Source organism: Homalodisca vitripennis, chromosome 3, assembly GCF_021130785.1.
Source record: "Homalodisca vitripennis isolate AUS2020 chromosome 3, UT_GWSS_2.1, whole genome shotgun sequence".
NCBI lineage: Eukaryota > Metazoa > Arthropoda > Insecta > Hemiptera > Cicadellidae > Homalodisca > Homalodisca vitripennis.
Window position 1 is genome coordinate 91,259,193 of NC_060209.1, and position 13,438 is coordinate 91,272,630.

General features: G+C 31.3%; 1 protein-coding gene across 1 annotated transcript in view; it reads right to left on the reverse strand.

The window, feature by feature from the left end:
• The window catches only part of LOC124357174 (serine/arginine repetitive matrix protein 1-like), a 52,609-nt gene that overhangs the window by 16,831 nt on the left and 22,340 nt on the right, over positions 1-13,438 (reverse strand). The window contains exon 12 of the mRNA XM_046808692.1: positions 2,138-2,329. Within this exon, the coding sequence (XP_046664648.1) occupies positions 2,138-2,329 (192 nt within the window). The remainder of the gene's footprint in view (positions 1-2,137; positions 2,330-13,438) is intronic.

Below are 13,438 nucleotides of genomic sequence, written 5' to 3' on the forward strand. Positions count from 1 at the left end.
AGGCGCTACTACGTCATACCCGCTTGAGGCTTTTGTTTACCCACTGACGTGGCCTGGCGCGTCGTCAGTCTGTCTACGACAACAATAATTTTTTTAGCATTTGGAATTTTTTTGGCAAATAAAATAATTATTTGTAAATATGTATATAGTAAATGCCTTTAAAAAAATTGAAATTACTTATATTATTTATTCAAAAGTTAATTTTCAAGTAATACAAGACATGCGGGAGTTTTTATTTTTCTTCAAAAAATGTAAGTTTTGAAATTTTTTTTTAAATTTATTACATTTTTATAGGAATAAAGTTTTACATATCAATTTAAAGAGGAAAGATAGAACTTTCAAGAAAATATAATATCATATACATAATATTTAACAGTTTTCTAAAGAAAAAATCTGAAAACCCAATAATTTGTGCAGACCAGGCTATTAAAACAGCAAATAGCGAGCCAGACTCCAATGTGTTAAACTATCACTTGTAAATTATTAATATTTTTATTATTAAAATAGTAGATTACTGTTATGCACACACTATCAAATACGGTTTAAGTACTCATATGACGTGCATGAACAGAAAATTGTTGTATAAACTAACAAATCTTTATTCCCTTCAATGTCAAGTTGTTTCTTACTCCTGTCCAAAGAAAAGTTAGCTAAAACTGGGAGGTAGTTACTACAACCTTTTTATTCAACTACTTTTTATTCACTTCACCAAATGTATCTGAATGGATACATACCCTGTAAAGGATTAATATATATAATATTATAATATAATAATATAATATAATATTAATATATATAAATCCTTTACAGAGCATGTATCCATTTAGATACATTTGGTGAAGTGAATAAAAAGTAGTTGTTGCTATTATTAAGTTATAAATATGTATGATATGAATAAAAAGGTTTTACTTACTAACTACCTCCCAGCATATATATATATATATATATATATATATATATATATATATATATATATATATAATTGACAGTTTCATCTCAATACCTTTTGACAGGAATCGGTTGTATGACTAAAAACATATTTTTTCTGTTAAACTTAATTTATGGGATCTTTAATGTAAATCAAAACACAAATCAATTTGCAAAAAGAATTAAATGTAACAGAATTTGATAATTGTAACATCTTGCACTCTTAAAAATATATAATTTGAAGAATACAATTCATGTGAATACTATCCAAACGAGAAAAATAACATTATACTAGACAGGAAGGATATTAGGCTATAACTATACAATATTACAGCATATGTTGTAAAAAAATCAATTTCATTATAAATCATGATTAAATGAATATAAAATAATTTAAAGTTTAACAAACTGTTTTCCCCATTCAAGATATTACTTATCTTTTATCTTCAGATTTAAGATAATAAAACACAGTGGACAACCCTGCCCGATTTACAACAGACCAAATCCAGTTGTCTTGTTCCCTACCTTCAGTATTGGAAAGTTTATTTTAAAAAGGCTGATAAAAAGGTGTTATTTTCAATTATTAATTATTAACCAATTCAATTTAATTTCTTGATATATAAAAAAATCACAAAAAATGAACAAATAATAGTTACAACGGTACTTCTTAAGCTATTTGGTGAACATGTAATTTTCCATCCAATATAATCAGACTCCAGTCTAAATTTATAAAACTATGTTGTCAAAAAAAAGTGTATAACCAGATGATTTATCATTAAGAATTTATTTATTATGAAACAACAACAATACCTTAGTTGGCTTTATTAATAAAATACACAATATTCTTCAATTCTATAAATAGGCAGTGATATATTATACATTCCTGTACAGAATATAATAATCTTGATATTGGTATCAATCTGACAGCTGTAATCTATCAAACAAATCCAAAACTGACTGGGGTTATTGGATCATAAATGCTTATTAATTGTAATTTTTTGCTCGGTAAATAAAATTATTATATTGACCTAATTACAGTTCTAATAATAATAATAATATTCAGTGTACTATAGACGAAGAACTGAACTTCAGGTGCAAACTTTTAAGTTCAGTAAAGTAAATAATGCAAATTTTGATTCATATATAATTCTTAGTATGGGATTGATAAAGAGAGAACTTTCAAAACTTCCCCTGTAACGGTAAAACAAACCTTCGCCGTGGTGGGGATATTCTCCTCCGTCGCTCCCGCTCTCTTTCTCGTTCACGTTCCCTCTCACGCTCTCTCTCACGTTCACGCTGTCTTTCCCTCTCACGTTCTCTCTCACGCTCCAGAGACCTCCTGCTAGGTCTGTACCTGCTGGAACGCTCCCTACTGCGAGACCTTCCGCGTCTAGAACTAGACCTAGGCAAATTAAAATTAATATTAACTTTTATAAATTAACAGAAATTGGAATTTTATTTAAATGTGCCAAGAAGCACATTGTGTTTTGTCAAGTTTTTATGGTAGTACTGTTATTACATCTACATAGTAAACATTTTCAATTCTACTCCACTTCAACAAAATTATATTACTCATTTCTCACACATTCTCATATAGTATAGTCTAGTGACAACTAGAGTTATTGGTTTAGGTACAATAATTCTTTTTGAGCATTCTCAAAATACCAAACTAAATTAATGACATCAGACTTTATAAGAGATTACAAAATGTGTGTCTCTTTATACACAATTAGTGTATTCACGTCATGTGTAAGTCACACCTGTAATAAATACAAGGACACAATAAGAATGCAAACACAATAAATAATTAAGGTAATATGATGTTTGGGACTTACAACAGAATTCCACAAGGAGCTGCAAGGCTAGAATGAAACGTATCTAACGATAAACGCTTAGTACAATATAATCATACCTGAGACAGTTTTAGAAGACAATTTAATGATGCAGTTACCTGAAAAATAAACTATACACACAGACAAAACATTGCAAAGTTGTCAGTGGTTTAAATAGAGGAATCTTTGGTCTTACCAATACGAAGATGGAGCAGATGCACCATACTCAGTATTAAGACGAGCAAACCGTTTGTGGAGGCAAACACTCGTGTCTGATGTCACGACACAGCTGCGGCTCACCAAACAGTCCAGTGGCCGGAGTCAGTCAGCTGGCCGGAAGTCTTCAAATCTTCTGCAGCGACAACTCGAGTCGAGGCAGCTGAGAAAAGCTGCTGCAGAGAAGATCTTGGAGAACTTGAGTATCCCTGATGGAGGGATTGCAGAGAAGATCGACGAAGTTGCAGTGTAGACTTGAAGTTCAGTAGTCTCAGTAGTTGCTGAGAAGCACCAATGAACCGCAGCTGGAGAAAAGGCAGGAAAAATCTGCGAGCAAACGGCTAGCGGGAGGGCGAAGCACCATCCACTCAACTGTGCAGTTTCAAACATTTTAATTTATCACAAGCAAGAAAACAAAGTTAAGATTGAATTGAATAGTTTCAAATTTTACATTTGATTCAGTCATGTAAAAGTTTTACATGCCACCAGAAAATAATTAACCAAAAATAACTATGCTCATGTTAAATAAAAATTTGTAAATACATTACCTAATTGACAAATAAATCATTTTTAGAAAAACATTACATACTGAAGTTTTTTATGGTTGCATACTGCTAAGTACAAAGCTTGTTTAATGTGCTAAAATTATTTGCCTGATTATAAGGTTTAAATTTAAAACATTTAATTTTTTTCTATACTGCATTTAATTGTATTCAAATTAAATTTTAGGAATATTCATAAAAATAATACTAGTCTAATTATTTGTACATAGAATACTGGAATTTTTTTGTAACAATATTGAAACTTACCTTAGTAATGTGAAAATCTATAACGTTGTATTTATGCATTACTATTTAGTATTATTGATCAGTTTATATTATTCAGACCAGTTCAAGAAATGGAGAATAGATACTAATATACTATATCTTCTAAATTGCTTTCATCAGCTACTAATAATACCAGTACCTAAATTTGCAGAAAAATATTTTGTAATACAAATTGGAAAGAAATACATAAAAACCTAAATAAAGTAACTTAAGATTTCTGTAGAAATATATAAATAATTTACATTTTTCATTTTAACAATTTAAGAGAAAAGATGAGTGCTGCTTGTTATCAGATGGATGCATTGATTTAATTCCAATATTTACTAGATATCTAAGTACAACTTTGTTATTGTATTAGTTTCTTTACTTGACTTGAGATCGTTTGTCATCTAAGGCTGAAAATAGTCTGTTATCAGTAAGGTAGTTATAAAGTTCACAAAACAACTGTTCTTAGTAAACAGTGAAAATGGAGAAACATGAAGAGGAGTTTCTAAATTCGGACTTAATTGAGGGTTATTTATTAGAGCAAATGTACATCAGTAGATGCATTAACATTAATGAGGAACCTGAGAAGGAGAATACTAATAAAGGACTGGATTATATTGAACAGGAGATTAACAATAATCTGACTAGATTTAGGTCATGAAGTACAAAATCTGTAAATTTTATATGTTTACTAAGAAAAGGTAATATACATTTAATTAACATTAAGGAATAGTTTGGAAAATGTTACTATTCTCCTTGTGTTATATATTTTACTCATAAATAAAAACATTTATATTGCTGCTGGGTATTAAAAAAAACTTAGTCTCAGGTCCATAACTGCTACATTTTTTTAAGTGTGTTACATTGCATCAAGCATTTGGAGAATAGTATCTTAGTTATTCCTTTTACTGTTTTAGTATAATGGTGTTCTTTTAGAGTCCCACATATTTTTCTAGAAACCATACTTAATACGTTCATTTAGTGGGTGATTTGACTACATGATTAATTACCTTGTGTTAAGGACTATCAAAGTCTGTACCAAGCGGAAATATTAGTCATGTACTTTTTAAACAATATAGATTATAGCATTGCCACTTCAAAAAGTGGTTAATAAAGTAGCCCACACTAAAATAGTTCAATGGTGGCTGTTGCTTTTCAAACACCCACCCTCTATACTTCAAGCCCAATACTGTTGCCAGTTTTACAAGTATGAAACATTATTGATCTGTCTCAATGTTTGTTGCAATAAGCAAATAGGTTATTACCATTGGAGTGGAGATGGTTTGCTTAAAAGTGAGATGCTACAGATACAAACAGATGTTATATTCAACAAAAATTTTATATACATTTACAGGACTGAAGTATATGTATGGTGGAAGAAGCTCTACAAAATTGAAATTGGAAAATGATTGAATTGCTGCGTGGATCTTTTTTGAGAAAAAAATTGGTTTTGCAATATTAAAATTATACAATGTAATATTGTTGAATAATGAATTAATTTAAATCAAACAGATTACATGGACACATTTAACAATGTTGAAACAAACAAATATGAAGATTTTGTATAAAACTTCTTGTGGCAGAATCAAATTTGGTCAGCCATCTCTTACGGAACAAGTTTTAGTACATAATAAGCACTTAATAAGTTTGACTATTTTTGAGCAACCAAACTGGTGTGAATATAAAGCAGTCATTATTGATAACAAAATCTTTCTTTAAAATAATTAGCTATTGTAGAGATATGTACATGGGTGGTATTACGTAACAACTAAAGAAATAGATATAAAAAGCATTTACAGACCAGAGCTTATCACGTTAAAGGTAGCAGGATCACCATCCCTATTGCAGGGTTTAGGTCTGGTATTCAAACCAATCCATGACCGGTATTGTCAATAGTCTTGAAAGAACAAAATGCTTATCTAGTTCTCACAAAACATTAATGCTAGTGAAGCTTTGTATACATGTTTATTCTTGATTGTGTATATTAATTTTGTTTAAAGAAATTAATCAATTGTTTAAATAATACACAACTATTTTTAACATGAGTTTTAAGTCTATCAGATCACCTTAGCCAGGAAAATTTTAATAATGGAGTTTGTCCTACACTCAAAGAGATGGTACTCAAAGACAGAGTGAAGCTCTCGATCTTCATCTGAGTACGCTGTAGCACATTGACAGCTGAAATCTGCTATCTATCTATGTCTGAAGAGACGAAATAATGTTGAAACAGCTTCACTAGGCAGAGTATTTATTACTTTTGCTATCACTGGATTTCCCTGGAAGGCTAAAGTCCATACCACAATGGGTAGTAACAACTATGCCTTAGATGCCAACTAAGTGGTGATGGGGCATAGTTTTTGAAGAGAAGTCTGTTTTAACTCTGAGGAGTATATCTAAAACTCAGATTACAGAGAAAACTCTATCTAGTGAGCAAGCGGACCACCCGAACATGACCTGGCAAGGAAGAGGTAGCATAAGGTGCTGGAACTGCTTCAGCATATGCTGACAAGTGTACCACACTGTTGTACATGTATAAATCCAGAATTGTCATATTTCTTGGTCTGTTAAAAAATACCTGAAGTACATATTGTCCGACATTCGTCTGTAAGTGAAATCACCCAAGTAAATGTAGGAGATAAACTCTACTCCTAAAGCTATCCTGGCTATTAAGACGTGATAGAATTACAACTAGTCTATCTATAGGATACACACAGATACTCCTAACGTCTCGCACTTCATGTGTGACTGACGACAGACAGACATCTCAAAACGCTATCAAGAATTCCACAAGCTTGCGTTCCATATGGGACTTTCTCACCTATGACTTGAGAGAGTAACAGCAGATTTAAGCTGTCACTGTGTTACAGCGTACTTAGTAAGAAGATTGAGAACTTTGCTTTATCTCTTCAAGTACCATCCAAGTCTGTGTAGGAGATAAGTCTACTACTAAATAATATGAATAATGAGTTTAGTTGGATTAGTCACACAGGATATCATTCCTAAAATAGGTGTGCTAAGGACCGGTGCTAGGGTTATGCCACATAAATTTAGTTGTTACCATTCAAATATTTATTACCTAAACCTCTCACTCCACATAAGGCAATCTTAACTAGTGAGAAGACTAATTTGTTTTTGTTTAGGATGGTAATTGTTGCATAGCTTATACTCACAAAAATATTGGAAGTGTTTTAAAATATAAATGTATGAAATCATGTCATGAATAAATTTTAAAATAAGACAAGGATAATCTAAACGAGTACATCATTGTTAACCACAACTATTTTACAATAGTTGTAATATTTTACAATAGTTCTAAAATATTTTGGTAATAAAGTGTGTATTACCAAAATATTTAAAACTTTGAATAAAACCACCTTGCCATACATAAAATGTGTTTATTTCATCCTTTTTCCTGTAAGGTAATACAAAGAAAATTATCTACAATTTTAATTTACATTACAAAAATTACATTGCAAAACAAGAACTTTAAGACACAAAAACATATCCAATAAGGTGTTATAAATATAAAAGAAAATTACAAACTTAGATTTTAACAAAAAGGAGCACAATAGAACTCACTGATTAAAATCCTGCAAAATTCTAGTTTTATCCCTTGTTCTCAGTAGGAAAATACCCCTTGACAGAAGTGAAAATAAACCCCCAAAATGTCTACAAGGTTATAAACAGAATGATCAATTTATGTTGAAAATATGATGTTGCATACACTTTTATTTTTAAGACATGACATTTTAAGCATCTTATTATTAGTACACTCGTGACTGGACAAATGAAACACATTACAAGTACTTTTTTTTTACACTCATAGCACAGTCACAGCTGACAACTTTTTTTTTGAGACAACTATTATACAGGGTGTCCAAAAAGTCCCAGGTCGGTTAAATATTTTTCAAAATATTAAAAATAGAGCTGAAAAACCTTACACAAAGTCACTGGACATAAAAATCTATTTTATCACATATTCAATGATCCACTACTTCCTCAGGGGGGCGGCCCGCTAGGAGTCAGAAGAAAATCTTAAATGTAAGCATAGGTTGATATGCATATCAAATGAAAGGTTTTTATTAGTAGAGTACAGAGCCGCAAACCCGACCTCAAACGGATAACCGAGTCAAAAATGACAGCCGTTCAAAGATGGCTAGAATTTGCAACTTAGGTTAATGTTAAAAAATACACTGATGAGCTCAAAAGAATGAATATTTTAACATCTGCTATCACTATGGTTACTTAGTGGAGATGTGGTGTTTACTTAGTACTGGATTCGCCTTGCCTTCAAATACATTTTGGCAAGCCTAACTCATTATTGGTAAAAAATGGACATGAGGTGTATCTCAAGTGACTGATTCAATTGTAAACAGTTTTGGGTTAGTAAAGTTAAAATCAAAAAGCTCATCAGGCAAGGCGAATCCAGTTCTAAGTAAACACCACATCTCCACTAAGTAACCATAGTGATAGCAGATGTTAAAATATTCATTCTTTTGAGCTCATCAGTGTATTTTTTAACATTAACCTAGTAAGTTGCTAACTCTAGCCATCTTTGAACGGCTGTCATTTTTGACTCGGTCATCCGTTTGAGGTCGGGTTTGCGGCTTTGTACTCTACTAATAAAAACCTTTCATTTGATATGCATATCAACCTATGCTTACATTTAAGATTTTCTTCTGACTCCTAGCGGGCCGCCCCCCTGAAGAAGTAGCGGGTCACTGAATATAGGATAAAATAGATTTTTATGTCCAGTTACTTTGTGTAAGGTTTAGTAGCTCTATTTTAAATATTTTGAAAAATATTTAACCGACACGGGACTTTTTGGACACCCTGTATATTCAGGCATCTCTGATTAAGAATAAATTGGTATAAAAAATGATGTTACGGTTTTTAGTGGATCTTATTAATTTCCTAAACCACAAATAATACATTAATTCCTTTAAACATTGTAGCTGAGAAATGTAATTCAAAATATGACTGTAATGACCTTCATTGAATTTGTACAAACATATTTTTGATATAAATAGATTAGGCTATTACAAATAATTGCATGTGATAAACCATTTTTAAAAAGGAGCACGCTGTAGTGAAATAACCTTTAGTTCTATCCCATAACAACATCGTTCAACTTTTAGGCTCTTGTTTTTGGTCGTAGAATCATGGGGGGATGTCTATTTTAAAGATGTAATTAATACACATTTTCAAATGTGTAGACATATTACTTGAAACTAAAAATGATAGAAACGAATTCATTGAGTTTAACGTTTCCCCTTCTTTAGTATTTTTTATGTAATAATTCACAGTAAAGGCTTGAAAAATATTTCTCTACCCATTGAAAGTTCAAAATATTGAAACACATAATTTCAGATTAGAAATCCATCCAGTTTTTACAACTGCAATACATGATGAAAAGCTCATCAATCTTTAATAGAACACAGCATGTATCACATGACCCATGCAGGGCAGATAGTTCCAAGGTCTTGTTCTCATGTGTTGGGAGAGGAAACTGAATGAGTTACATATTCTACGTAATCCCTAAACAATTTTATTTTCGTACCTTAAACTATGTTGTTTTGCTGTTTTTACAGAGACAGGTTTGTGGAGTTTAGATATATGCATTTGTATTAAAGAAACTTATTTTTAGTGTCTTTTTTCAAATTTATTTTTTATATATCGCTCACAAAGTCATTTTTATTACCTGTGTCCATGTCATTATCACTAAAACAAAACTAATTGTCTATTTGTACGTAGGATATTTCCATAATACAATAAACACTAGAAATAAAACCATAAAATACTCCAGGATGGGTGACATGCAACAACACGCGGTAGCTGTCTGCACTGTGCGACTACAGCGAACTCACCCAGGTACAAACACTCATGACAGAGGACCAAGGAAGTGCTGCCACAACTACTTGCATATTACAGCAGGCAACAGAATAAAAGAGGAACAATATAAGATGCGTAATATTACATTAACAGCACACTTTTAAGCAATTGCTATAAACGTAATATTATGTAAAAAAAACCGTGAAGAGTTAACAAAAGATGTCCAGTGTAATTCTATGATGGAGAATTTGTTCTCAGAATAGTTAATTCTGTTGGCTTAAATTTTTATTCAAGATTAAGAGTCAAACTTGTACATTTGTTAGAGAAAATGTGATGGCCAATACCACCCACATTAGGGTGGGTACCCCAGTTCTGCTCAGTACAGTTCACAATACTAGCTGTTATAATCATCACTGCCACTAACATTGTAACTGATGCAACCAACTGACTCATTGTTTTATTTGTATTATGTGACACCACTAGGAAGAACGCATTTTATGGCACCACTATGAATGCCACAGTGAAACTTATAAACCATCCAACTTCAGGCATGATTCAAATTCTTGAGGCATGAGGATCCACTTGGAACTACTTGCCAAGTGAGCAGAAAGTCAAAAGAGACTTTTCTACGTGTCATCTTCCAGGAAATACTACTGACATGCAGATCTACGTGAACCCATCTCTAACCCCTTCTAGACAAGTGCTCCTCGCCAAGGCACGTAAGTTAAGAACTGATTTTAACTACAAGTTTGTATAAGCTGAAAAGGTAGGTGAGGAAAACTGAGAATGGAAGTATCCTTTGCTGAATGATGAGAGCAATCTGTCTTCACTAATAAGAAAAGAGTCTCAAGTGCTGAAACTAGGTCTGGTGAAGATGAGGATAGGAATTAGATATGTATTCCATTGTGAAGTATGTTCATTCCATTCAAAAATGTGGCAGAACAGCATTATGTATATAGCACTAAAATAAAACTTAAAACATTAATTACCTAGTAATGGAACTGCGACTGACACTAACAATGCAATGTAATGAATTAAATATTGAAAGGACTTTGCACATGATATAACACAACATATTGGAGAATTGTGCAAGCAAAGATAATTTCACAACACATTTGTGGTTGCAAGAAAAATATACAAATGTCATATCAGATGAATTGCAAACAAAACTTTACTATTATAAATTTAATATTGTAGGAATTGTGATAACAAAACATAACTATATGATTTATACATATCCAAAATTGGGTTTGTATACTGTAGAAGTAGTGATTACATCACAGCTAAATAAAATTACATTTTGTAGGAATCGTGTTTCACTAAAATTTCAGATTGAACGAATTGTGCATGCAACAGAAATATAAAAAAAACATGCTTGATAATTTGTGCTCACAACAAAACTATCACAAATTACACATTGGATGAACTGTGGTCATATCACAACACCAGGAATTACACATTGGAGGAACGGTGCTCCGAACACAACTATGTGTATTACCTGTCACAGGAGTTTTGCTCACATTACAATTACGTGAATTGCATTTTGGATGAATAACTCAACAATTATTGCACTAACAACACAACCTAATTATATTGCAAGACTTGTGCTTATATCAAGAGACGATAAGAGTTAAGTATTGGAAAAATTTTAATTGCTGTAATACAACCTGAATTACAAATTTAGAGGAATTGTTCCCATAACATAACTTTGAAAATTATATACTGGAAGTTTTGCATTTTATACATACATAGCCATCCCAACATCTCATTTATTTGCTAAATAACAGTCCTCAATTCTTGTTACCCTAAATTTCTGGATACTCAAACAGGTACAAATTACTTCTTGAAGGATTCAATACGACATAAAACCACAAACCACTTTACTTTAGAAATTAGATATTTAAATGCACTAAAACTTATAAATGATTTACAATACAGAGATGTAGTGTTTAAAATATATAAATATCATTAAAGCACCTATCTATGTATTGGAATATCTTGTATATCCAATATAATTAACAAAGCATTCCAGGAAGTACCATGTTTTATCATTCTAGAATGAAATCAGCCAGGGATAATGTGGACAAGAACCTGTTGTAACGGAACTGAAACTAATTCTGGAATGGTCTGGCTCACCTCTAGTCGGTACTGGTTAATATAGTGTATGTAAATTTGTAGTTGATATGCAAACAGAATATCACTTCACTAATGCTGGAAGAAAAGTAGTGTTTATTGTTTGGATAGCACAGGGGAATTTTATATAAATTCTTGGTTGAGTTGGTACAAATGTGTTTCTTCTAGACATTTTAGTCACCTAGAATATTGCTAATTTCTAAGTTTAATTTATTAAAAAGTCAAACAGGAGAGCGCATTATCAAATAGTTATGTAACAATCGTATGCCAAATAATCAGGAGGCTATAAAAAGCTGAAAAAGGCATAGACATATTTTTTTAGAAGGGCACTTTGTTCTTCTGAAATCCCTCTATTCCAGTGGCATAATTTAATCCCTCTTAACCATAAATTAACCTGTAGAAATGAAATCCTTGTAGATTTTGCTGTACAGTGTCATGTTGGCTTAATCTTTACTAACTTTGAAATCTGCTTTATAAAAATGAAATTTTTGCAAATTTTGATGTCATGTTAGCTACATCTTCTTTTCTTTCTTTTTGAGACTTACTTTATACAGTATACACAATTTTTATCAATGTTCTTGGCTCGTTAGAAGTTAATATTTTCATTTTATGATTTAATCTTAATTCAGTAGTTTTCTAAATAAATTTGAAGTCAATTGGCAAAAAATGAAAAAGAGGCACATAATAGTGTGATTACCAATCAATTTATTAATAGAAATTTAGTGGTTGTTTTTCAAAGAGATCAAATTGTGAAATTACTTACACAATTACAAAAATTTTATTCAGCATCACTGTGCTTTAAGTATATTTAGTTCTTGTATTTAATTTCAAAATATTATATTACAATAATAAGCTTGTAAATTTGCATCCATTTAGTGAAACTTATAAGGTAGATTTATATGACTACTAGAACCGCAGAAGTTATTTATAAAGAAATTAACTAAAAGGAAGGTCTGAGAGAATATAATACCTCTATACCACTGGAATATAAGAATTCAAGTCAACTGAGAACAACTAACATAAATATAATCAAACCGTAGTTTGTATGTTTAAGTGTAATGAGTTTTGAATGCAGCAAAAAAGGAAAACAAAATTACAATTCCCTGAAAATAAGATAAAACTGTAGTGTCAAAACATAAAATGCAGCATACAAAATTTCAACAACAAATCTATTTTGAAGCACTTTTAACATAATATTGCTTCCTTTGTAAGTCCCAAACAATATTACCATCCGAAATTCTGTCTTAAAACTAAGAACTTACCATAGCTTCGCTCACTACTTAGAGAATGATTGAAAATTTGCTCATGACAAATTTATTATAATAAAACCTTAGTTCACCAAGACAGTTGTACAGTTTGTAGGTGACAAGTTTGTTTGATTACTCGAATCTATCATCACAATTTCATCTGCAACTCAACAGCAGTCACTGCGAGGAATATTAATTGTATTGACTTCAGTTGATACGGCTAAAGCAAATCTGGTTAGCTATGAAACTATCTTTATATCAAATTGGGCTATGAAACTATTATTATTGAAGAGATTACATGAGTTATTTAAGAAGAAAAGTCTTTTTTTCAACAATCTGCACACCACAGACCCATTCAAAGTGCTCAAATGAACTTCTTCACTAGTAAAATTTAATTCATTAATACCAAAACTTGAAAATTCATTATTGATTATTGATT